The sequence below is a fragment of the Myotis daubentonii genome, chromosome 14 (assembly GCF_963259705.1).
Source record: "Myotis daubentonii chromosome 14, mMyoDau2.1, whole genome shotgun sequence".
NCBI classification, from domain to species: Eukaryota; Metazoa; Chordata; class Mammalia; order Chiroptera; family Vespertilionidae; genus Myotis; species Myotis daubentonii.
Genome location: NC_081853.1, coordinates 14,827,256 through 14,854,490, shown reverse-complemented (window position 1 = coordinate 14,854,490; position 27,235 = coordinate 14,827,256). Strand labels below are relative to the sequence as shown.

The window sequence follows — 27,235 nt, the reverse complement described above, 5'->3', positions numbered from 1 at the left end:
TTCTATGTCCCTGATTCTATTATAATCAACAGTTCATTCTGTTCATCAGATTATTTATTCACTTGATTCTTAGATTCACTTGTTGATAGATGCATATTTGTTGTTCATAATTTGTATCTTTACCTTTTTCTTCCTCTTCCTCTTCTTAAAGGATACCTTTCAGCATTTCATATAATCCTGGTTTGGTGGTGATGAACTCCTTTAGCTTTTCCTTATCTGTGAAGCTCTTTATCTGACCTTCAATTCTGAATGATAGCTTTGCTGGATAAAGTAATCTTGGTTGTAGGTTCTTAGTATTCATCACTTTGAATATTTCTTGCCACTCCCTTCTGGCCTGCAAAGTTTCTGTTGAGAAATCAGCTGACAGTCGTATGGGTATTCCCTTGTAGGTAACTGAGTTTCTTTCTCTTGCTGTTTTTAAGATTCTCTCTTTATCTTTTGCTCTTGGCATTTTAATTATGATGTGTCTTGGTGTGGTCCTCTTTGGATTCCTTTTGTTTGGGGTTCTCCGAGCTTCTTGGACCTGTAAGTCCATTTCTTTCACCAGGTGGGGGAAGTTTTCTGTCATTATTTCTTCAAATAGGTTTTCAATATCTTGCTCTCTCTCATCTTCTGGCACCCCTATAATTCGGATGTTGGTACGCTTGAAGCTGTCCCAGAGGCTCCTTACACTATCCTCGCATTTTTGGATTCTTTTTTCATTTTGCTTTTCCGGTTGGATGTTTTTTGCTTCCTCGCATTTCAAATCATTGACTTGATTCTTGTGCTCCTCTGGTCTGCTGTTGGGCGTCTGTATAATATTCGTTATTTCAGTCTGTGTGTGCTTAATTTCTAGTTGGTTCCCCAATATAAGATCGAGGGTCTTATTAGTTTTCGTGTAGATCTCATTAAGTTTATCGGCAGCTTCTAAACAGTTCTTGAGAGACCTTAAAAGTGTGGTATCTTCCATTGACAATTTTGTCCTGTTTCTTTGTCTCTGCATTTTGTTATGCTTCCTTGGTGCACCCCCTAATGGTCTTTGTTCGCAGTCTTATAGATAAATCTTGATTGTTGTAGCTAATTCCAGGGAGGGTTTGACCTCCAGGCCAAGTGGCTATGAGAATCAGCTGTGTCAGCAGTGAGAGAACTTCTGTCCTCTAGGGAGGTGCTAATCTAGCCTTTGCCTGAGGCTATCCGGCAAATGCCTTTGCCTGAGGCTATCCAGCAAATGCCTCTGTGCAGGGCTTGGGCGGGGCGGGTCGCACAGGATCAACAGGGTGGGCCGGAGAGAGCAGTTATGGCGGCTCTCAGTCCTGTCCCAAGGGGCTCTGCCTCTCTGAGTCCCAGCACCCGCTGCAAAGCTCGGAGAGAAAGCTGCACTCGCTCTGACCGAAGCCAGACAGTCCCGCTTCTCCCGTTTGAGTCTGGGTCCCTAAAGACTCACCCAGATCTGGTGCTCAGAGTCTGCGACTCCCTCCCGATTGAAAACAACAACGGCGCCCTCCGCCGCCAGCCCGCTCCGCGCACTCCGCACCTCAGAATTTGACTTCAGCACTGCGCCTCCTCTGAGTGTCTGTATGCGTTTCTCTTTCCTCCTAGTTGTAGGACTTCCACTCAGCCAGCGTTCCTGTGGTTCTGGGTGATGTCCCTTCCGTTTTTTGGTTTCACTTTTGAAGTAGTTGTTCAAAGCAGCAAACTCCGGCGTTAACCTATGTCGCCATCTTGGTTCTCCTGATATGTTAATTCTCTGTTTTTATTGATTTTTAGAGAGAGAGGAAGGGAGAAGGATAGAGACATAGAAACTTTGAAGAAAGAGGAGCATCATCATTTGGCTATCTCCTGCAAAACCCCCACTGGGGATTGAGCTCACAACCTGGGCATGTGGCCCAACTGGGAATTAAACTGGCAACCTCCTAGTTCCTGGGTCAACACTCAGCTGCTGAGCCACATCGGCCATGCCAATATATTTTATTATTAATAAATAAATTAAAATCCAAAGAACAGTATCAGGTACTTGCAACTTTTAGAAAGGAAGAAATAAAAGTAATTTGAGATTTAAAGTTAGAAAAGAAAAGGTGGCAAACAAAGGACAATCTAACAATACCTGGATTATTAAGCTGAAAGTTTTTCATCAGGACATTTCATAATCAATACACTGATAAGAAGACTATGAGATCACTTAGTTGATCTGTCTGTTATTAAACTGGACTATTCACCTGTTCATAGTGAAGTGAACAAAAAGAAGGTTTTCATTTGAATTTAAACAAGTACGTTAGAAAGTAAAAGGAATCACATAATACACATTTCATTTACAGTGCATTTTTTCAAGCATTCCAACCTTACTCAGAAATAACACAAGATATTCAAGTGTTTTAAAATCAAAGGCCTTTAATTCAGTTTTCAGTAATGACCATAAATGCCTTCACAAAACATCTTTATCACTGAAAACAGAAGGCACTAGGCATTACTTAACACCCTGAAGCAGTGATTTCTTCTGATGCTGGTGGAGATAAACATTAAATGGCAGATTTTAGATCTTAACAGTGTCTCCTAAAAAAAAAAAACGGGGGGGGAGGGGCAACTCTGAAAACCACACAAAAAATGAAATTACCAGTCAGTCTTTCTCAGGTTCCCAATGCAATTTTAAATTGTTTTTTACAAGTAATTTGAAATTAATAGATAAACCAGGTTAAGTATCATAGGATTTTCAACATTTGTTTGGTTTTAGTTAAATACAGTAAATATAAAGATAATTATTATGCTAACTGGCAGCCTTTGATACTCTTTAGCTATGCAAATTAAACTTGAAATGATACATCTGTAGTATAATTTAAAAGATCCTTGATATGACACTAACAACTTTCAAATTCTAGTCACAAACTGCATATAAATTGTGAAATTATTAAAATACACTTTTTGAAAAATAAGATGACCATTTATAGCTAAATAAGGTTTCCCAGAAAGATATGAAATTTAAAAGTAGTTGCCTTTTCCATAAGGATAACTGTTGTTTCACAAAATAACTCACATGATCTGAGGCAAATGATTTCAAATGCCATATTCTCTCTATGACTTTGAGGTATGCTTCAAGAGACTGTATAAGACCACAGTTACAAACACAAAGAGCCTTTCTTGGATGGGGAGTGCACTTAATAGTTACAGTAACAGAAAAGGATAGCTTCTGAAGTCATTTCTTCTACAAACACAGTTTGGATACTTAGAAGGTAATTCAAGATGCAGCTATTTACATATGTGCTATGTCATGTGTGCCTTAAAATAGTGGCTTTTGCAGAACACTCCTATTCAAACACAAACCAAACAAATTTGGTAGATTAAACCAAACCATGATCTTCTATTTTTGGCAAGGTAGTATAAACAAAACAGAACAGAAACAAACAACAACAAAATAGCTATAACAGTGATTCAGGCAAAAGTTCCCATGTGAGACACAGTAGAGAAAGTGTTCTGAGAAATATAAATTTAAGGGGGAAAAACCCTAACAAACAAATAATGCTGAAAAATCCATCTTACAGTCACTCAATTAACTACCACATAAAAGGTTTTTGAATGCCTTAAAAATAAGAATAGCTCAGTTTAAAAAACAGCTGATTATGAGGTTTATTAGAATGTCTTTGAAAAACACCCAAGCTAATTAACTTAAATAGAAACCAATTAGCAAAGGATAAGAGGAAATTAACTCTTCCATAATTAATATTAGATGCCTTCCTGCCTTTGGAGAAACTAATAAAATTAAATTGGAAAACATATAGAAAGTAATGAAACGATACCTACATGACAATAGGGGTTTGGGGGAAGAGGAAGGATACCATGCCACTACTAAACATGTTGGGAGACAAGAAACATGTTTTTAAGCAATTAGTATGCAAAAGTATGTCTTATATAATTACATATCATAATTAAGAAAAAGCTTCAAGACTAGCAGCCGGGTTTTGTGAAACATGTAGGACAACGGAAGGCACTACAAAAGCATTAGTTACTTCTACAGTCAGACAGTTCAGTCCTTTCCTTCTTCTTAAGAAGGTAACCAGTGTGAATGTTATTTTTATATCCCCCTGAGTTTTAACATGATTGGGCAAAACAGCACCAATTTAAAAAAAATATCTGCAATGCCAGCACTGCAGTTTAGAATCACTTATACCGATGGTCCCACAGGTCTCTCATAAGAGCACTTTAGAACATGATTAAAAATATAGAAATGCCTTTCGGTGTTTCAGTATTAAAGTGGAACCACCACAGATATCCATTTTTTAAAATAATGCACTAAAAAAGTCAGTATAGTCTTTCTACCCTGTAGCTAGCATTTACGGCTATTTTCCACTCCAGGAGATCTCCTTTGTGCGTCCAGTTGAAATGTCAGTAATGCTTCATGATGCACACACAGTCCTTTCTGGCTGGAAAATCCTGGCAAATATCATGTCATGCTCGTTTTGAGCAGGATGCTTTGTAGGTCCTCTGGCAATGCTAGGATAATTGCATCTATGTGTCCCCGTAACTTTTCCACAGTTTCAGGTTTCACAGGTAAATGCTCTCGATCAGCCTGCAACTATACAAGAAACATTTGGAAGCATGTAAGTTATCCTCTGAGTCTGTATTAATACATTATATTTTCTTTTTTTTTAAAATATATTTTATTGATTTTTTACAGAGAGGAAGAGAGAGAGATACAGAGCTAGAAACATCAATGAGAGAGAAACATCAATCAGCTGCCTCCTGCACATCCCCCACTGGGGAAGTGCCCACAACCCAGGTACATGCCCCTGACCGGAATCGAACCTGGGACCCCTCAGTCCGCAGGCCGACACTCTATCCACTGAGCCAAACCAGTTTCGGCAATATATTTTCTAAATAAACATTTTAATGGTCTAATGATTTGTACACTTCAATCAGAATTTACAGAAACTGTAGAAAAAGCAAAGAACGTGCCATTTAAACAATATATTGTTTGAGCTTAATGAAAAACTCCCATGTAAATTGATAATACTTAGTGCATATCATGTGGCATTAAATATAAGTGACAATGATTTTGTATAGCACATTAGACTCCATGTAAATACTTTTAAAATATAGGTGACAGTCCAGGATGTGTCACAGATGTAACCTTTTTATTTTTTGTTTAAAATTTATTTTATTTATTTACTTTAGAGAAAAAGCGATTTGTTGTTCCACGTATTTATGCTTTCTTGGTGGATTCTTTTCATTTTTCCCCCCATATGCTTTTATTGGTTTCAGAGAGAGGAAGGGAGAGAGAGATAGAAACATCAAAGATGAGAGAGAACCATCTCAGGCAAAAGGGTATCACTATGATCTGCTTGAGAGACAAAGTATTTTCAGTCAGGTCTACTATCAATCTCAAGTCCTCTCATTTAAAAAGATTACGTCTGTGCTCTGGTCTGGCAGCTCAGATGGTTAGAGCATCATCCTGATACATAAAGGTTGCACATTCAAGAATCAACCAATCGCATGGCTGGTGTGGCTCAGTGGCTGCGTGTCTAGTCATAAACCAGGATGTCACAGTTCGATTCTGGGTCAGGGCACATGCCCAGGTTGTGGGCTCAATTCCCAGTAGGGGGTGTGCAGGAGGCAACCAATGGATGATTCTCTCTCATCATCGATGTTTCTATCTCTCCCCCTTCCTTCCTCTTTCTGAAATCAATCCTATATAATAAATAGGCAATATGCAAATTGACACTCACACCATAACACCAGCACAAGATGGCAGTGTGCACAGTGGGGGCAGGGCAGCGAGGGCAGGGGTGGTGGCTGCTCTGCATGGCTTCTACTAGGGTTCCTGCAGCCCTGTGGGGGCGTAGGGGTCCCAGCGTCCACTTCACGCGGCTTCTGCCAGGGTTTCCGCGGCCCTGCATGCACACCACAGGGGCGGGGCCCGAGAGCCACTGTGCAGGGCCCGGAGGCGGGGCATCAGGGCGGCACTCCAGGACTCAGGGCCATCCCGCGGCACGCCGGCCACGTGGGGCGGGACTCTGGGACTCAGGGCAGTCCCATGGAGCGGGGGGGGGCGGGGCCGGGTCCCCGGTCTCGTGCAATTTCGCGCAATGGGTCACTAGTAAAAACATATGAAGGGGCTGAAACCGGTTTGGCGCAGTGGATAGAGCATCAGCCTGCAGACTGAAGGGTCCCAGGTTCGATTCCGGTCAAGGGCATGTACCTGGGTTGCATGCACATCCCCAGTAGGAGATGTGCAGGAGGCAGCTGATCGATGTTTCTCTCTCATCGATGTTTCTGACTCTCTATCCCTCTCCCTTCCTCTCTCTAAAAAATCAATAAAATATATATTAAAAAAAAAAAAGATATCAGTAAAAAAAAAAAAAAAAACATATGGGGGGAAAATTTAAAAGAATCAACCAATGAAAGTATAAATAAGTGGGACAACAAGTCTATGTTTCTCTAAAGTAAATAAATAAATTAATTAAAAATAAATAAAAAGGTTACATCTGTGATACATCATGGACTGTCACCTCAAATGTGAAGAAAATATCTTCACAGATCTTTGGCTGTTTTGGCTACATACCAGCTTACTTTTTAGCTTCAATACAAGGTCTACTGTTTCTACTTCTGTGTGTTTCTGGGTCCAGAGAAGTAAGTCCTAGAACAAACAAATCCCAAATCAGTTAAGTGCTCAAAATCATTTTCAAACTGCTCTATTTCAAAAGATAAAACTCCTGAGAAGGACAAAAACAAAAAGGAGAACAGGGTATTTAACCAAGATACAGCATGACAGCACAAAAATAATTCTGTACATGATATTCTAACAATGTTAATTAGATAATTTTCAACATTAGCCAGAACAATTATTGAATATTTGTCAGTAAAAGAAAATGTAAGAACCTTCACTCTAAGATAGCCCTTTTAGATCAATCATGAAAAAACAAAATTGCAATTCAAAGTACAATCAGTACTACCTACCCCCACTAAGTAGTGAGTATTTTAATTTATAAGGAACATTGGCTAACAAATGAAGATAACTGTGAACATGAATATAATACTGGATGTAAACTTTGCATCTTCAAATAAACTCTTACTGGACTTATTTGTGGTTGTCTTCGTCGTACTCCTTCTCTTAAAATCACAATCACTGTGAGTTTATGATTAGAAAGTTAACACTGAGGCTAGCCCACCTCAAACTAAACACAAATGAAAATGAGACTATCCTTTGTATTCACTTAACTTAAAATAGTCTGGTAACATATTATAGAATATAAAAACGTCAGTCCAAATACAGGGAAAAATTATTAATAGTAACTCCAAGAGGTTAATAAGGCATGCTGGAAAAAATCTGAGTTAGACTATTTGAATCTGAATTCTGACTCCATCCAGTGGTATGCTGGAAAATATTTAACAACCAGAAAAAGTCTCTGGTTTGTAGCATTTGCCAATTTCTGTGGTGTAATACTCCCACTGTAGCCGATTTTAAACTACTAACCTAAGATCACTGAATGCAGACCAGGGAAGAGATGTACAGTCAGCTCTTATGAGCCAAAGCAAGTGGGCTCTGGCTCCCTGCTAACTCCCCTACTTAGCAGTAATGTGATCTGAAGCAAGTCACTTAACTTACAATCCTCAGGTGTCCCATAATGCAGATCATAACACACCTACTTTAATGAACTGTTGTGAAAATTAAAAGAGATTTTCCACATAGAGCACCTTACACAGTCCTTGGCATATAGCACATGATCTAGAAGTGTTAGCTATTACTAGTTTTATCCTCCCAGCCTCTAAGGATAACTTTTATCTTTTTCCCCCAATAAATGTTAATATCACACAAACATGCAGTTCTCTAACCTCTTTACAAAGAGCTTCTAGATGGAGTGCCTCCAATTTCTGGGTCATTTCCTTCCGCCGGGTCTTGAACCAACCATCAAAATTTGGGGATTTTAGAAAATGCCTATAAAAATCAATTTTAAAACAGCAAAGTTTGATTATGACTTACTTCCTCTCCTCAATACCTTTCCTACCTATAGCTGGAAGAACCATGTGAAACAATGCAATTTTGAATAAAAGAATATAAGTTCAAGTCCAGCTTTTTGTTTTTTCTTCTCAAAAACAAAGCTGTACAGATGGGTAAAAAAGAAAGAAAGCTAACCGGTAAAGTCCAATCCAATCGCCTTTTATTCTAGAGGTCAACTGAGGTCCTGTTTTCTCAAGTGTTTTCATAAATTCTTCTGGAAGGAATTGTCTTAATTGGGGTGGACTCTATAAAAAAAGAACATACTATATTTACAAATTAGAAATGCATGTGTTCAAAGAAATTAATTACAGTGAGAGAACTCAAATAGGAATTTAATTTAATATATTTATACCTTCCATGGAGAAATACTTTTCTGCAAAGGCATTAAGCTTGCCACATATCTTTCCTAAAACCAAGAAAAAAAATGTCAATCAAGTTAGTTTTTCCAGAGACTCTTCAAAAACATTTATTAAATAAATCAACTTAAAAGAAATGAGTTTCCAAGTTTTTCATCATATAGTCTTTCAATAGCTATCAACAACACCATCATCCCCCATAGTGGTAAAGTTCAGAATGAATTAAGAAGTCAGGCTTTCAATAAAAATGTAAATTTTACATAATCCAAGGAACTACACTTTTTTAAAAAACATTTTTTATTGATAGATTTAGAGAGAGGAAGAGGAAGAGAAAAGAGAGGGAAAGGGAAACATTGATTTGTTGTTCCACTTATTTATGCATTTACTGGTTGCTTCTTATATGTGCCCTGACTGGGGATCGAACCCACACTCTTGGTATATTGGGATGATGGTCTAATAAACTCAGCTACCCTACTTGCCCAGGTCAGGACTACACATTTTTTAATGATAATAATTAATCTTATTCAATAACTATGTTCTGGAAAATACACTCAACATTTTAAATGTATAATCTCTTTCCATCCTTGCAACCCTCCTATGTGGCAGGTATTATTGGGAATCTACGGCTTCAAAAGACCTGCCCAAGTGGAATTAACCACATTTTACAAATAAAATAATTGAGGGTAAAAAAAAGAAAGTAATTTCCCAAAGTTACACAGTTATAACAAGAATAGACAATCCAGGTCTTTTGTAAAGGGCTCAATTTTTTAAAGATTTTTTTTATTGATTTTAGAGAGAGAGGAAGGGAGAGGAATAGAGAGAGAGAGAGAAAGCGATGAGAGAGAAAAATCAATTGGCTGCCTCCTGCATGCCCCCTACCAAGGATCAAGGCTGTAACCTGGGCATGTGCCCTGAATCAGTGACCTCTTGGTTCACAGGTTGATGCTCAACCACTGAACAACACTGGCTGGGCTAAAGGTCTCTTTGTTTTTTATTATTAAATTTATTGGGGTGACATTGGTCAACATGAACATACAGGTTTCAGGTGTGAGTTTCTATGTTACAAGATATGTGTATTACACTGTGTACCCACCACCCAAGTCAAATTTTCTCATCACCATATATTAGGACCTCCTTCTCCCCCCACCCCCTTCCCTCTGGCAACCACCATGCTGCTGTTTATGTTCACAAGTTTCAGTTTTATATCCCACATATGAGTGAAATCACATGGTTCTTACCTTTTTCTTTCCTTTTTAATTGTTGACAGTATTACAGGTATTTCCCATTCCCCCCACCCCCTTTGTCCCATTCCTCCCAGGTTCTTAACTTTTTCTGACTTATTTCATTTAGCATAATGTTCTCAAGGTCCATCCATGTTGTTGCAAATGGCACTCACTATTTCATCCCTTCTTATGGCTGAGTAGTATTCCATTGTGTATATGTACCAAATCTTTTTTATACAGCCCTCTATCGCAGGGCACTTTGGTTGTTTTCATGTCTTGGCCACCATGAATAATGCTGGAATGATTATAAGGGTGCATATATCTTTGAAAATACATTATATTGAGGTTTTTGGGAGGGAAACCCAAGAGAGGGATTGCTGGGTCATATGGTAGCTCTATTCTCAATTTTTTGAGGAATCACCAGACGGCTTTCTATAGTGTTTGTGCCAGTCTACATTCCCACCAGCAGTGAATGAGGGTTCCCTTTTTCCCACAAGCTCTCCAATACTTGTTATTGCTTGTCTTGTTGATACTGGCCCCTCTAATAGCTGGGAGGTGGTATCTCATTGCAGTTTTGATTTGCATTTCCCTAATTACCAGTGAGGTTGAACAGCTTTTCATATATCTATTGGCTGCTTATACATCATCTTGGGATAGGTGTGTTTTCAGGTCCTCTGCCTAGTTTTTGATTGAGTTGTTTGATGTTGAATTTTATGAGTTCTTTATATATTTTGGAAATTACTAGTAAACCTTTGTCGGAGCTATTGTTTACAAATATCACCTCCCATCTGGTTAACTGCTTCTTTGTTTTGTTGTCAGTTTCTTTTGCTTTTTCAGAAGCTTTTTAGTTTGATATAGTTCCATTCATTTATTTTGCCTTTACTTCCCTTGCCTTTGGGGTCAAATTCATAAAATATTCTCTATGACCAAGGTCCATAAATTTGGTACTTATATTTTCTTTTATGTAACTTATTGTTTTGGGTCTTATATTTAGTTATTTGATCCATTTTAAATTAATTTTTGTACATGGGGACAAACGTTAATCCAGTTTCATTCGTTTGCATGTGGCTTTCCAGTTGTCCCAGCACCATTTAATGAAGAGCCTATCTCTACTCCACTGTGTGTTTTTGGTTCCTTACAATCTGTCCATATACCTGTGGTTTTATAGCTGCACTTTCTATTCTGTTCCATTGATCTGTGTGTCTATTTCTCTGCCAATACCATGCTGTTTTGATTATTGTAGCTCTGTAGTATAATCTGAGGTCAGGTAGCATGATACCTCTAGCTTCGTTCTTTTTTCTCAGGATTGCTTTGGCTATTCAGGGTCTTTTGTGGTTTCATACAAATCTGATGATCTCGTTTTATTTCTTTAAAAACTGACACTGGGATTTTGATGGGGATTGCATTAAATCTGTATATAGCTTTGGGTAATATGGCCATTTTAACTATGATGATTCTTCCAATCCATGAACACGAAATATTTTTCCATTTTGTTGTGTCTTTTTCATCCTCTTTTAATAAGGCTTTGTAATTTTCAGTATATGGGTCTTTCACATTCTTTAAGTTTATTCCTAAGTATTTTATTCTTTTGGTTGCAATTGCAAAAGGAGTTGTTTTTTTCATTTCTTTTTCTGATGTTTTGTTGTTAGTATACAGAAAGGCAATGGATTTTTGCACATTGATTTTTGTATCCTACAACTTGACTATTTATCGTTTTGAATAGTTTTTTGGTGGTCTTTAGGGTTTTCTATATACAGAATCGTGTTGTTTGCAAAGAGTGACAGTTTGACTTCTCCCTTCCCTATTGGAATGCCTTTTGTTTTTCTCTCTTGCCTTACTGCTCTGGCTATGATTTCCAGCACTACGTTGAATAAGAGTGGTAAAAGTGGACATCCTTGTCTTATTCCTGTTCTTAGAGGAAAAGCATTGAGTATGATATTAACTGAGAGTTTATAATATATGGCCTTTATTATGTTGAGGTACTTTCCTTCTATTACTATTTTGAGTATTTTAATCATAAATGGATGTTGTATCTCATCAAATGCTTTTTCTGCATCTACTGATAAGATCATATGATCTTTATTCTTCCTTTTGTTAATGTGGTATATTACATTGATAGATTTGCATTATGCTGAACCATCCTTGTGCCCTGGAATGAACCCCACTTGATGATGATATATTATTTTTTGGATGTACTGTTGTATTCAATTTGCTAGTATTTTGTTTAGCATTGTAGCATCTGTGTTCATCAGAGATATTGGTCTGTGTTTTTCTTTTTTTGTGTTATCTTTGTCAGGTTTTGGTACCAGGGTCATAGTGGTCTCACGAAATGTGTTAGGAAATATTTCTTCTTCCATTTTTTATAAGTGTTTTAAAAGGATAGCTTTTAAATCTTCTTTGAACGTTTGGTAGAATTCACTGGTGAAGCCATCTGGTTGTGGACTTTTATTTTTGGGGAGGTTTTTGATGGTTGTTTCAATTTCCTCACTACTGATTGGTCTATTTAGATTTTCCAATTCTTCATGATTTAATCTAGGAAGGTTATATAATTCTAGGAACATAACCATTTTTCTTAGGTTATTGAATTTGGTTGCATATACTCTTCCATAATATTCTAGTATGATCCTTTGTACTAGTATATCTATGATGTCTGTAGTGACCTCTCTCTCTCATTTTGTTTATATTGGTCTTTTTCTTTTTTTCCTTAGTGAGTCTAGCCAGGGGACTGTCAATTTTATTAATCTTTTCAAAGAACCAGCTCTTTATTTTACTAATTTTTTGTATAATCTTTGTTCTTTATTTCACTCAATTCTGTTCTAATTTTTATTATTTCTTCTGCTGACTTTGGGTTGCTTTGTTCTTCTTTTTCTAGTTCTTTAAGATGTAATGTTAGGTTGTTTAAGATTTCTCTTGTTTCTTGAGAAACGCCTGTAACAATATAAACTTCCCTCTTATTACTGCTTTCGCTTTTTCCCAGAAGTTTTGATATGTTGTAATGTCATTCTCATTTGTCTCTATGTATCTTTTGATCTCTTTTCTTTCTTCTTTGACACAATCATTTTTTAGTAGTATGTTATTTTTTTTTAAATATATTTTATTGATTTTTTTACAGAGAGGAAAGGAGAGGGATAGAGAGTTAGAAACATCGATGAGAGAGAAACATCGATCAGCTGCCTCTTGCATACTCCCCTACTGGGGATGTGCCCGCAACCCAGGTACATGCCCTTGACTAGAATCGAACCTGGGACCCTTTAGTCCGCAGACCGACGCTCTATCCACTGAGCCAAACCTGTCAGGGCAGTAGTATGTTATTTAATCTGCACGAATTTGTAGGTTTCTTTACTTCCTTTTTGCAGTTTATTTCTAATTTCAAGACATCATGGTCAAAGAATATGCTTGATATAATTTCAATCTCCTTAAATTTGTTGATGCTAGTTTTGTGACCCAACATATGGTCTATCCTTGAGAATGGTCCATGTACACTGGAGAAGAATGTAGAGTCTGATATTCTGGGATGAAAGGTTCTGTAAATGTCAATATGTCCATTTGGTCTAGTGTTTTATTTAAGGCTGATATTTCTTTATTGATTTTCTGTTTGGCTGATCTGTTTAGAGCTTTCAGTGGAAAGTTGAGATCCCCAACTATGACTGTGTTTTGATCTGTTTCTTCCTTTAGTTCTGTGAGGAGTTGTTTTAAATATTTTGGTGCTCCCTGGTTGAGGGCATATATTATGTTTTCTTGATGTAGAGTCTCCTTTATCATTATAAAGTGTCCATCTTTGTCTCTCGTTATCTTGAAATCTAGTTTGTCAGATATAAGTAGCTTTTCTGTGGATGTTATTTACTTGAAGAATCATTTTCCACCTAAAGGGCTCTATTTTTTTAAAAATAATCTTTATTGTTGAGATTATTACAGATGTCCCCCCCCCCCCCATAGCTCCCTTCCACCAAGGGCTCTATTTTTAATCACTAAACACATGAGCAGACAAAGCACAAACCTTAAGATAAGGTTTTGGTGGATGAAAAAATCATTTATATCCCCTTCAACAAATCATTAAATTAACACATTGTATGTGGGAAACGTATTTATACATTCTACCAGTGTAGTAGGGCGCGGGACACGTATTAATATGTTTTTAATAGACTAGCGGTAGAATGCGGGTAACGTATAAATACGTAAACTAAAGTTATCATAATTTTACTGAACGTTGCCATTTACGCAAAAATTAGCAAAAACGGCCCGTGCCACCTGTTAGCGCGTGATAAAAACTACCCGCAAACAATGTGTTAAGCAAATGTATTTATTAACTTACTAATGGAATGATGAAGCTTTGTGTCAGCTCCAAGAAATAACGTCGCAGAATAACACTCTGAGCCTCAGAAGGACGTTTCTGTTGTACACCCTTAAAAGAGAAAACAATAAGAACCTATAGTTTGGTATCAGAGAATATAAAATAATGGATATAGAGTTCAACTGATGCATGAAAAAATATACATATATATGGTATCTATATATATAAATGCCCAGCAACTCTAACGATGAATGACCAAAACAATCGGTGTCTACGACGCACACTGTGGCAGCCAACTGGCCTGATCTGGACTCTGATCACGCCTCTCCTGGCTGGCCTGGCCCCCAACACCCCCATTGGGGGCAGGGCCTGCTGGCCAACTGCCTGCAACCCCTCTCCCTGGCTGGCCCTGCCCCCAATCAGCCCCCCTTACCCCAATCGGGGGCAGGGCTGGCTAGCCAACTAACTGCAGCTCCCCACCCCCCTCCAGCCCAGCCCAATGGGATCCCATTGGGGCAGGCTGGCTGGACCCCAACCATGCATGAATTCGTGCACTGGGCCTCTAGTGTGTGTGTGTGTGTGTGTGTGTGTGTGTGTGTGTGTGTGTATAATAAACCCTATAACTTCATCTTGAAGTAATTTAATCTGAAATTCATTATACAATATACTGTGAAAAAAATCCTTAGAATAAAACATAAACTATTCACCCCAAACTTAAAAAATATCAGTTCACAACAAAGACTGTATTTATTTCATAATTGCTGTATCAATACTATTTACATTTTCCAAAAAAGGCTAACTATAGTGCATTAGATGCTAAGCTACCTCATGGCACAATCTACTTTTTCACTATAACTTCCAAGTATCTGGCACTAGTTTGTAGCTGCACCTCCCTATTTTAAGCCCATTAATTGCTGCTACTTTAGTCTCCTGATTTTTAGGAAGCATTGGTTCAAAAGAGAGAGTTCATTTCACATTATTATACATAAAGCACACAGTGCCTAGTTATATATTGCATAACTGAATAAGGAAATTTAGTAATATGGGCAAATAATTACCTTCTGTAATTGCTTTATGATCTCTTCATCTCTATTTAGATATGGCTTATAAGAAGTATAAACTCCTAAGAAGTAAAGAAAACAAGGTAAGCAGTAAGTTTTTATTTTTTAACAAGTGCCCAATATGCATATATTTTTAAATTAATAAAAGTTAATACCAGGTTTAGAATCCAGAGTCTTTAGGTTCTTCAATTTTTTCACTTTAACCTGCTTAGGAATTTCACCTGAAAGATACATTAGAAAGATTCTTAGAATTATTCAAATTTCACATCACAAAACTGGAATTTTATAAGATTAATAATCTGCTGACTATTCTTAGTCAGGGATATTGTAGCTAATATATTCTTCCTAACATCAATTAATATTCAAAAGTTTGCCCTTGCTGGTTTGGCTCAGTGGCTAGACCGTTGGCCCATGGACTGCAGGGTCATGGGTTCAATTCTAGTCAAGAGCACATATTTCAGTTACAGGCTCGACCCCTGGCACCTGTTGGGGCATGTGCAAAAGGCAACCAATTGATGTGTCTCTCTCACATAAATATTTCTCTCTTTGTCTCTCCCCCTCCCTTCTACTCTCTTTTAAAAAAATCAATGGAAAAAATATCCTCAGGTAAGAATTAATAACAACAAAATATATATATTCAAGAGTTCATTACTGGTACTTTAAAACTGGCTAAAAACAATACTGGATTATTACAGCATTACAGAAAAAATTTGTGTAAATTACATATAATAGGTACTTGATCTTTCATTAATATCTATCATTACTTAAAATGTTCCCTTTTTGTCATTCAACTTGTAATTGTAAATATTTGTATGAAGTACATAATATTGAGAATTCACTTTATTTTTTGCACTGATTGTACCTTTATTATTTATGTACCAAATACACATAAAATACCCTTTAAGAGTAAATGGAATTAAAATAACTTCTAAATTAGAATGCAAAAGTATTTAAAGGTTCCCCCACCTCCCACCCCAACACACACACCTCTGCTTTTGCATTGCAGGACCTTACACTGCCACCAGGTGGTGATAGTGTATGCCACAACCCCAGGTCTGATTCACAGGTGAACAGGACTCCTGAGCAGGGCTACTGTGAACAAACTACTCCTGCAGCATATGCAGAGGGGTTCTAGTCTTGAGGTCTAGAGAAGCTACAATCTAAAGCACCTTTTAACTGGCAAAAAAATACCTCAAGATAAACACTTAAAAGTGTCATATGCATATGAAATATAACAGGCTTTCTTTCTCTTTTCCTTTCCCTAGACTTCCCCCCCCAACCCCCCCGACTTAGTCCTAGGTCTTTTAAATTGGCAACTTCACCTGCCTGAAGAGATTTCTCAGATCAGCAAGAATATTAGCTGGCAAGATATGATAACAAAATGAAAAATTCAGGAATGTCCAGTGAGGAATGTCAGAGGTACCATTAAGTTATCTAAAGTTATAAAACTTCCAACCTCAGAATTCATGTATTCACTTACAAACACCTTTAAAACAGCTACCCTGGCTCCTTCCACCATCTTGGAGCTGGTGGAGACCTGCTGGGAACCGGACTTCTAAAACGGCAAGTATGTGTGGAAGGCTGTGGTCCAAGGCCATTACTGCTGGATATAAGTAGGCTCTCTGGAACCAGAGAGAGCATACTGTTTTCTTAAAATTAAAGGTTTTATGCTCAAAATGAAACTGAATTCTATCTAGGCAAGAGATATGTTTTTACATGTACAACCAAGAACAACATAGTGACTCCTGGTGGCAAACTGAGTAATCTGGGGAAAGGTAACTCGGGCTTATGAAAATAGTGGCATGGTTCGTGCCTAATTTGGAAGCAATCTTCTTGCTAAGGCCACTGGACACAGAATCTATGTAATGCTGTACTCCTTGAGGATTTAAATCTATTGAGAAGAAACAAGTAAAAGTGGATTTGTTATCTTATTAAAAAAAAAAAAGCCACCATGAGCAAGATATATATATCTTATTTCTTAAGGAAAGCACACCTTTTGATTACTTCTTTAAACAATACCAGCATCACAGAAATGTATAATACTTAGTCAAGTGTTGGAAATCCCTTTTTAATTGGGCTATTTACAAAAAGTAGCTCGTTTTTGAGGTTTCATTTAGCTATAATTCATTCCATGTTTATAACACTAAGTATGTTTTTTGGTAGGAGGAATGATGGGTTATACCTGCATATTTTAGTGAGAAGTTATGCTCTTCTCAAAAGGCCCTTATTCAGGTTGCCTCAAAGAAGACTGCCATCAACATAATTAAAAAGTAACCAAAAAGTAAAAACAAAGGAGAAGAAATAAATCTGCTCAGCCACATTATACACTAAAAAGCAGAACACCAAGTTTATACTTTACCTGCTGGCTTAAGGTCTCCTATTCGAATAATGTGTGGCCAGTGCTGAAGTGTTTTTGCAAAAAAGGGGTTGGTTACTCCTAATATGACTGAGGGCCTACATAAAAACAAAACAAAAATGAGGTGAGAGAAAGATGAATGTTCCATCAGTGAAGAATAGTTTACAATTTCTTTTGAGTGAACCATAAATAGATTATGTTTTCTTTCATTCAATGTATTCCATATAAACTATATGCCAGACACCATGTTTAGCACTAAGCATATAAAGATGAAAAGACATAGTCCTTCTAAAGCACATAGTTAAAAGGGATACATACTGAATTATGATGCCAGAAATGGAAAAAAAACACAGTGAAAGTGGTATAAAATGTACAATAATTACAAAGGAGACACTATGTCTACCATGGGATCAAAGAGATGACATTTGCACAAAGATATGAAAGATGAATAAGAGTTCTTTGCCAAATAGATAAGACTGGTAAAGGTGATGCAGGAGAATGAATAGTATGTGCAAAGCAATGAAGTGAGATCATGATCTGTTTGTGGAACTACAAATAGTTCAGCATTTCTAGAGCACAAAGTACAAATAAAAGTAGTTGGGCAGATGCTGGCCAGATCATTAAGTACCAAGTTAATATGCTAAGAAGTTTAGATGTTATCTTGTAGGCAAATGAAAGCTTCTAGAAAACTGAGTAGAGCAATGCCACATGAATGAAAATGTACTTATTAGAAAGGCTACTCTATGGAAAATTTAGAAGAAGATATCCTATAAGGAGGGGAGGAGGTTTGAGAAAAAGCAACAGCTCATATGAAAAGAGACAGGAGGACTGGGAAGAGAGCTTTGGAAAGATTAGGACAGTGATGGCGAACCTTTTGAGCTCGGCGTGTCAGTATTTTGAAAAACCCTAACTTAACTCTGGTGCTGTGTCACATATAGAAATTTTTTGATATTTGCAACCATAGAAAAACAAAGATTTATATTTTTGATATTTATTTTATATATTTAAATGCCATTTAACAAAGAAAAATCAACCAAAAAAATGAGTTCGCGTGTCACCTCTGATACGCGTGTCATAGGTTCGCCATCACTGGATTAGGATGTTGAATTGACAGAATTTGGTAAACTCGATGTACACCCTATTAAGAAGAAATTTACGACAATTTAGATTTTGATAACTAAGCAAAAAGTAATAGCATTCATGAAAATACTAAGAGGCTTGGGATTAGGGGGGGAAAAAGAGGAAACAAAAAGAATTAAGTTTGAACATGTTTTGTTTTAGGTGACATTAGATGTCCAAGTAGCAAATGTGGTTAAAAAATAAATAAATAAATTTGGATATATAGGTCTGGACCTTATAAAGATTTTGACCAGGAAGATAAACTTCAGTCACCAGTATATAGGTGTTAACAGAAGTCATGAGTACAGATAAGATTGTACAGAAAGAATTATCAGTATGAAATCAGAATCAAGAACTCGACACTGAAGAATATCAACATCTAAGGGGTTGGCAGAGAAAGAAAAGTCTGCACAGGAGAGTGAGATGCACCACCAGCCAGCCAGGTAAGAGTGGTATCAAGGATTAAAATATTTTCAAGGTCAACCGCTTAAATGTTATAAGAAAGGGAAAATGGGGCAATATAGTACCCACTGGGTCAAGCAGTGAGAAGGGCCTTACTGACTTGGGCAAGAACAACTTCAGTTGAGATGGAGAAATCAACATGCAATGAACTGAGAAGCAGCCAGGAAACCAAGAAAAGGAGATAGTAAATAGAGGTTTTTATTGTTATTCTAGAAACTTAGCTATGAAAAGAAGATGAGTAATAGAGCAGGAGCTAAAAGGGAAAGCATAAGATAATTTTTCCCCTTTTACAGACTAGGAAGAACTTTCATGTTTATATGCAAATTCAATGAAGAGGAAGAAGAAAAAGGAAATTATAGAGCAAGAAGAGATGACTGATACTACAACAGGTCCTGAAGTATGAAAAGAAGATAGAACTGACAGTACAGCTGGGATGGCTATTAATGACAATATAGCTCCCACTAATAAAATGAATCATTCAAAGAAAATAAGATGCTGACTCTGGAAATGTGAACCAGCAGCTCCTTAAACCTTACTTTACAAAATCAATCTGCCAATAAGTTCAAAATTTAAATTATTACCAAAAATGATTCTGCAGTTTATAAAGGTAGTAATTGGTTAATAAAAGTTGATTGGTTTACTTACGGGGCTTGGGTACGAGTAGTGTATTCTTTGAATTCACTATCATGAATAGTGAAATAAGGTCGGAAATCACTGAAGTACTTCAATGGAGAAATACAGCTGTGGCGCGAGAACATGTCAAACAAAGGACACAGAAATTAAAGGCCCCGCTCAATAAGCATAAACATCCACATACACAGTATACCCCTAATGGCATAATGTATCTATTTCAATAAATGGCAAACTCATTTCAGGAAACTACAAATCAAATGGAAATACATAATGTGAAGGGGCATATTGAAAGAACATTGGACTTGGGACAGAAAATAAGGTGAAATTCTGATTCTGTCAGATGCCTTTTACTGACACTGATCATGCACATGCCTAATATTTTTCAGGTGTCAACTTTGTGTATGTCAGGGATTTTTCAACCTTTTTCATCTCATGCACACATAAACTAATTACTAAAATTCCACGGCATACCAAAAAATATATTTTTGCTGCTCTGACAAAAATAAAAAGGTACATATTTTTTTCGAGTTATAAGAGAAAGCTTACTTAGAAAGTTACAGAGGTAGCAGAAGCGAGCCAGCTGGGCTCCATAGGCTCAGGAAACAAGTTACAGAGGCAAAAGAAGGGACCTTGCAGGTTAGGAGAGGGAAAGGCAAAGGTAACCAACCTGGGGGAAGGGGAGAGGAATGGGTGGGCGTGCTCCTCAAAGGAAGAGCACTGGTGTAATTTTGATTCATTCACACCGAAAGGCTATAGGTGTGTTGGCTGTTGTCATTTTTTAATTTGACAATCTAAGGGTAAAGCGGTCAGTGCCCCTGACTAAACAGTCAGGTACTGCCTGTTTGGGCACACGGGTTGGAAATCACTGGTGTAAGTAAATGAATGTGCTTGTTGCTCAGAAAAACAAGAACATGGTTCCAGCCTTCATGAAGCCTGATTAATTTTCGCATCCATAAATTGGTGCTATAATGAGCACTAACTTCTTTGTGTGGATCAATGCAATGAGTGTACAAGCAAATAACAGATGGGAAAGTGCTGCAACTATCACCATTATGAACGAATGTACTCACTTAACAAGTGCCAATACAGTCTCCGAAGACTCTGAAGGTGATGGTGCCATGACCACAAGGGGCTCCCCCAACAGCACCAGTTCCCAAAGCATCTGACTATGAAAGAAAACTGGGAAGAAACACCTGAAAGGTGTTTACATAGTAGGAACATTGTTATTTATCCAACTTGTTAAGTTCCCATGTAATCATTCTAAACACTTCACATGGAGTCCTGGCTGGTGTGGCTCGGTTGGTTGCTGTGTCCCTGCACCGAAAGGTTGCCAATTTGATTGGGTTGCGGGCTAGATTGGGCACATGCTTGGGTTGCAGGTTAGATCCCCAGTAGTGGGCATGCAGGAGGCAACCGATCAATATTAGGCTCTCACATCAATGTTTCACTCTCTCTACCCTCTCCCTTTCTCTCTCTCAAAATAAAATCAATCAAATCTTTAAAAAAAGGCCTGATTTTTATAGTTTTTCCTTTTCCAGAATATTATATAAATGGAATCATTCAGTAAGTAGCTCTTTATACTAAATCTAGCCCATTTCACTAAATATAATGCTTCTGAAAGTCATCCATAATCTACCAATAGTTCATTCTTAATCGCTGGGTAGTATTCCATGCACATATCTCATTTTGTTTATCCATTTACCAGTTGATGGACATTTGCATTATTTCCAGTGTTAGGGTGGTATGTAAAGCTGCTATAAACACGTGCATACAGGTCTTTGTGTAGGTATGTTTTCATTTTTATTGCATAAATTCCTAAAAGTAGGGTTACTGGGCTGTGCCAGGTCCAGTACATAAAACACATCTAGCGTATAAAACTAATAATCTTTGAAGCAGTATGCCATGCAAGTCACACACACACACACACAAAACCCATATACACATAAAAAAAAAGCAAACCAAAACTCACTGTCTTTCACATGACTTCTGATTATATGTATTAATATTTAGTAATTGCTCATTTATAACAATGGTTTCTCAAGCTAAGCTCCACATGAGAACCACCAGGGAGCTGGAACTTGGGCACCATTTCAAAAATTCTTACTTAGCTGCTCTGTGTAAAGTACATTGCTACTTTTTCCTTCTTTCTTTTTTAAGTGCTAGATTATCTGCACTTAATTTTTAGTTTTTCATTTTAAAAAGTTTCAAACATACAGAAAAATAAAGATAATAATGTAAGAACTCCCTTATATATATCATCTAGTGTTAACAATATTTTGCTATTTTTGCTTCATTTACCTTTTCTTATTGAAATACTTTAAAATAAAACACAAACCTCATGACATTTCACCTCAAAATACTTAAAAGTGCATCTCTAAAAAAATAAGTGCATTTAAAAAAATTTAATCCTCACTGTGGGATATGTTTGAGTTTAGAGAGAGGGAAGCGGGGGGGGGGGGGGGGGGGGAGGAGGAAGGAAAGTGAGAGAGAAACATTGATCGGTTGTACATGCCCCAAATGGGGATCAAACCCCGCAACCTAGATATGCGCTCTGACCAGGAATCCAACCCACAACCTTTTGGTGTAAGGATGATGCTCCAACCAACTGAGCCACACAGGCCAGGGAATGAGTGCATTTTTTTTTTATATCATTATAATACCAAAGCTTGTAACATGCAGTCAAGGTGAAGCATAATGATTATTTTCCAGTATTTTTCTACATTTCATATACATTCATTTTCTAAAGAAATTTAACATCAAAAAGCAAAAGCAGTTAAATTTTTTTACTCTATACCTGAAAAGATCCACTTCATGAACAGTAGATAAAACAACAGATATGTGTGTGTCTGCCTAAGAGATAGAAAAGAAATAGAGATGTCATTAAATTGTACAGAAATTGATTTTTTAAATATACCTATTTATCTTATGATCAAAAAACATATTGCCCTGTCTATCTTTAAAGATTCTCTTCCTCTAGGGAAAGCTACAGAAAATGGGTCTGACCCATCTCCCCTAAACAGCAGAAGATCAAGGAAACATTACATGGTTAAAGCATTTATTTAATGGCCAGATGAATTCACGACTGTATGAAATACTACCATAATACTATATGATATATATAACAGACAAAATTAGCTTTCCTACTGCTCTACATTTTTATTCAATTCAAAGAACAATGGAAGTGCTAATATACTAGTTAAAATGTCTCAGATGAAAAAATTCAACTCCACCCTAGAACAGATGTAGCTTTGAGGAAAATGAAAGGCAATCATAACTACAGAATCCTTTTGCTTGAGTTTGCTAAAACCAGAAGTCTGCTGACCACTCTATAAGAGACTTTTTAGAATTAAATCTTGCTGAAAAAAATATTTACTTTCCCCTTGTCCTCAAATTACAGTATAAATTCTGAGTTCTCAACAGTATCTACCAGAGAAAGAACAAGAAAAATATCTGAGAAATATTAGGAAGTTTACTATCAATTCATTAACATAATATTTAATAGGATATTTCAGTACTATTCAGAATTGTATCATAAACCCAAGACTGCATTTGCTAGTTTAAAATGCCAGTTAAAGAGACTCTCTGTGCTGGTTTATTCTACCACAGTACCACACTACCTGCACTATTTGAGTTGTCCCAGGTTTGTCATGACATGTGGGAATCCGTACCTTGAAGAGAAAGAAGAAATTAACTTTGGTAACAAAAGAATGTCCTTTATATAATTTGCCAGTCCCACCACAGAGGGATCAGAAATGCTCTATCCTGCTGCTAAAAAGGGTACACTTAGCACTACCTAAAAAGCCATAAAAACGAAGTATTTATGTCAGATTAAAAAACTGAGGTCATATTTATTTTCAGTCACAGCAAAAGGTAAATGCACCAAGGTCTCCATATTCCCATACAACACAGAAATCACTAAACCAATGAGAAGCAAATGTGCTGAAAAACAGAAAAGGGACATCAACTTCATACCGCTTCCAGTTTATTGTTCCAATCTTTGCTTCATTAATATACACACACCCAAACACACCCTTCCAAGCTTGCCAAACTATGGGATAAATCCCACAGGAAACCATGAAAACTCTCAACCCAGGACTACAAGTACTACTTTTGATGATTTCCCAGGGAAGAAAACAAAACACAGAAAAGAACACATTTAAAAGAGCATTGCCAAAAATAAATCCAACAAGAAAATTAAATGCAAAAGCACTTAGAGCCCACTCATACAAAGCCTGAGAGCAAAATGCGAATTTATTTTAGAAAATGAAGGAAAGAAAATTTAATAGAGAACAATACCCTAGGATGGGCATGTTTGGTCTGACATTACATATTAAGAAGATCATTTAAGACTAAAAAACAATGGCTTTCCTAATTTCTTTTAATTTTTAGTAATTCATACTTGATCCAAGTATGTTGCAATACCACCCATCTCTGGAGAGCCATAAAGTAGAATTCTTGGTGGCATTTACATGCACATGTATTATATAAAAACTAGAGGCTCGGTGCCTGAATTAGTGCACTGGTAGGGTCCCTCAGCCTGGCCTGTGCCTTCTCAAAATCCAGGACCCCTCAGGGGATTGTCAGACTGCTAGTTTCGGCCCAGTCCCCACAGGTAAGGCTGAGGGACCCCACCAGTGCACGAATCCATGCACTGGGCCTCTAGTATGCATATATAAGATCTTTGGTTAATCTCTTCCTGCCCTCCCCCCATCCTTCCCTCTGAGATTTATCAGTCTGCTCCATGTTTCCATGCCTGTGCATTGAGTGTCTGCCCTCTGGTGGTCAGTGTGCGTCATAGCTACCGGTCAAATGGTCGCTTAGGCCTTTATATATATAGATATATACAGATGACGCCCTCTCATGCAAACTTTACAGGAAGGTGGGACTGGTGCACCTGGAGTTGTATGACTAATGGTTTTGTGCAGCAGGATGAACTGGTATATCTGTAACTCCTCACATAAAATAAAATAATAAAATAAAAAAACAAGTGAAGGCAATAACAAGATTGGATGTTATTAGGAAGTTAAAAAGCAAAAGTTGTGTATGCACGCTTACAGATATTTTAAAAAGGAGACAAATGAAATATAAGTTATTACCTTCATTACCACCCCCATAATAGGCAGGTATAATGTTTTCCCTGGCACTGGGGCAGGCCATCGATCAACATCATTACAAGCTGTAAAAACATAATAAAATTCTTCCTTAGTATAAATGGAAATATTAAAATATGAAAAATAGCATATTAGATTTTAGAACTCTACTTTCTATAGGGCAGGAAAAATATACTGGGAAGGTTGGAAAAGAGGTTAAAAAAAATAAAAGCAGTGAAAATATCTTACATTTCACCAGAAATACACCTCTGCTAGGATAAAATTGGTTAATATATTTTTTAAAGCAACCAAATAATAGGTTTAAAGGAGTTTTTCTATTCATTTATTACTACTAAAATTAGCTACAAAAGCACACCACTTGGCAGAGGCCTTCTCTCTGTATCAAGTGACATAAGGATTTCTGTTTAACAGTACTAAGTATCAGAAATGTTAACTCAATATTTGTTTATTATTGTCCTATGGTGCAAATGGAGATAATAAATGATACAGTTTTTCGTGTTTCTAGGTAAAGATGCCAGAAGAGTAGTTTTACATCTCTCTCCCACCATAAAATTCTTAACTAAATTTTTAAAAGGTCAACTTCATTATTATCAGACCGTTTCCAGTAAAATTTTTAAAACTCCTTCATAAAGCTACTTAAGTCACACAATGTTTAACTTACCTGCTTCCAAATAAGGTTTGCTCTTTTCAAAATACTCTGGTGCTATCTGTTTGAGTACAGTGTGAAAAAAATGAATATAAGGTAGTTTGCTGATCAAAACCAAGGACTGGAGGGAAAAAAGAAACAAGGTGTTGTTGTTTTTTTTAATTTTCTAATGATTATAATTTAAGTTTGTCATTTCTTATATCAGCAATTACTAACAATCTAAATTCAGCAAAAAGTGTGGATTTTGAAATAAAAAGGTTTTTACAGTATATGGTTAAAAGGAAACATAAAACTATAATTGCAGAATACAAGAAGTTTTAACCTTAATACTACACTTTAAGAACATAAAAAAACATACTGACAGATTTTCCTTCTTTCAAGGAAAAAGAATTTCCTGTAAATAGACTAACATCATGGATAATTTCTAAAGGCTAGCTATTACTACCATTATCAAAACAGTATCAGGAATTAGCTAGATAAATTATTCCTAATAAGGAAAGAGCAAATTGTGATGCTTTTTCAAACTAAGACTTGTAACTGTTATTATTTTATTTTTTATTGAATTCATTGGGATGACATTGGTTAATCAAATTAAGTGAGTTTCAGGGATACAATTCCATAAACACATCATCTGTATATTGTATTGTATGCTCACCACCCCAAGTTTCCTTCCATTACCACTTATTCACCCTTATCCTCTCCTATCTCCCAATATTTTAGAGTTCAATGGTCATAGCCACATACTTAGAAATTGTGGCTTTACAGTTTAATCACTAGATACAGATTATGTTGATCTTATTTTTTAAATCTATTTTTCTTTAAATTTATTTTTTACTTTTCAGTCCAGCATCAATTACTGGTCAGGGCATACTCCAGTTACAAAAGGTAAAGGTGTGTTTCATTAGTTGGGACTGACTTGAAATCAACTAACTTTTTTTTTAAAAGAAAGTAAAAGATTGTATATTTACAGTAAAAACTATGCCTAGATGTTGCTAAAGTATATTTACTGACTCTTCAAAAAAGTACTAGTTGTAACTGTATTATAATCTGTTTATTCTTTCCCTTATTCTAAAACGTAAAAATTAAGTAGATTCTGCCCTGACTGGGTGGCTCAAATGGCTGGGTGTTATCCCATGCACCTGGAGGTTGCCAGTCACGGGCACATGCCCAGGTTACAGCTTGATCCCCCCATAGAGGGGCTTACAGGAGGCAGCTGATCAATATTGTGCTCTCACATCGATGTTTCTCTCTCTCCCTTTCCTTTCCTATCTCTAAAAAAATCAAAAACCTATTTTTAAAAACTAAGCAGATTCTTCTGGCTTTTGACAGTTTCATAAAAAACTGTAAGTTATTGTCATGAATATACTACAGAGGCAGCAGAAAGGTAAAATTTAGTAGCAGATAAAAATCTAGGAACAGATGTTTATAACCTAAAAAAACACAAAGATAAATATAAATTCTAGTAAGTTTAAAAATAAAATATCAAAGACTTTAAAGACTATTCATTCTGATAGTTTCTATCTTTCTAACCATATTATAAAAATATTTTTTCTATTATAGTGTATCTGAAAATTACCTTTTGAAAATAGCCTCTTTTTAGAGTTTTGTCTCGAACTTGTCGGAAATACACATATCCATAAAAATAAGCAGGATCCTTCTATGAAAGAAGTGACAAATGAAAAATATAATTATGTGTAGCCATCCTTTATTATTAACATTAAGTTCCTTTATAAACCCGAATGGAGTCATGAAGTATACACAAAGAGGTAGTTATGCTTTTCCACCAACACAAACAACAATCATGACAGTAACAGCCAGATAAAAACCTAACTTGCCCAAAGATGAAATAATCATTAATAAAGTCATATTTCCCCCTGTAACTTACTCTGTTTATGTTCTTTATTCATAGCTGTACTAGTTAAAGGGAGTTATGAACAATTAAATTGTTTTTCCCCAATGCTTTGTATAATTTTTTAAATCCTGCCTATACTTTTGCATTAGGGGACAGTCT

General features: G+C 36.6%; 1 protein-coding gene across 8 annotated transcripts in view; it reads right to left on the bottom strand.

Moving 5' to 3' along the window:
* Window positions 1–2,341: 2,341 nt before the first annotated feature.
* The window catches only part of DENND6A (DENN domain containing 6A), a 48,844-nt gene continuing 23,950 nt past the window's right edge, over window positions 2,342–27,235 (bottom strand). For 2 of the 8 annotated variants that reach the window (XM_059663200.1, XM_059663207.1), the window contains 16 exons: window positions 26,801–26,881; window positions 25,240–25,345; window positions 24,564–24,643; window positions 23,085–23,135; window positions 22,262–22,317; window positions 20,538–20,660; window positions 19,480–19,575; window positions 17,257–17,351; window positions 15,053–15,118; window positions 14,895–14,959; window positions 13,858–13,947; window positions 8,319–8,372; window positions 8,102–8,211; window positions 7,801–7,903; window positions 6,530–6,604; window positions 2,342–4,543 (listed from right to left, as the gene is read on the bottom strand). In XM_059663200.1, the coding sequence (XP_059519183.1) occupies window positions 4,412–4,543; window positions 6,530–6,604; window positions 7,801–7,903; window positions 8,102–8,211; window positions 8,319–8,372; window positions 13,858–13,947; window positions 14,895–14,959; window positions 15,053–15,118; window positions 17,257–17,351; window positions 19,480–19,575; window positions 20,538–20,660; window positions 22,262–22,317; window positions 23,085–23,135; window positions 24,564–24,643; window positions 25,240–25,345; window positions 26,801–26,881 (1,383 nt within the window). In that variant the 3' untranslated portion in view covers window positions 2,342–4,411. The remainder of the gene's footprint in view (window positions 4,544–6,529; window positions 6,605–7,800; window positions 7,904–8,101; window positions 8,212–8,318; window positions 8,373–13,857; window positions 13,948–14,894; window positions 14,960–15,052; window positions 15,119–17,256; window positions 17,352–19,479; window positions 19,576–20,537; window positions 20,661–22,261; window positions 22,318–23,084; window positions 23,136–24,563; window positions 24,644–25,239; window positions 25,346–26,800; window positions 26,882–27,235) is intronic. The other 6 variants (XM_059663201.1, XM_059663208.1, XM_059663206.1 and 3 more) reach the window with 5 other exon arrangements.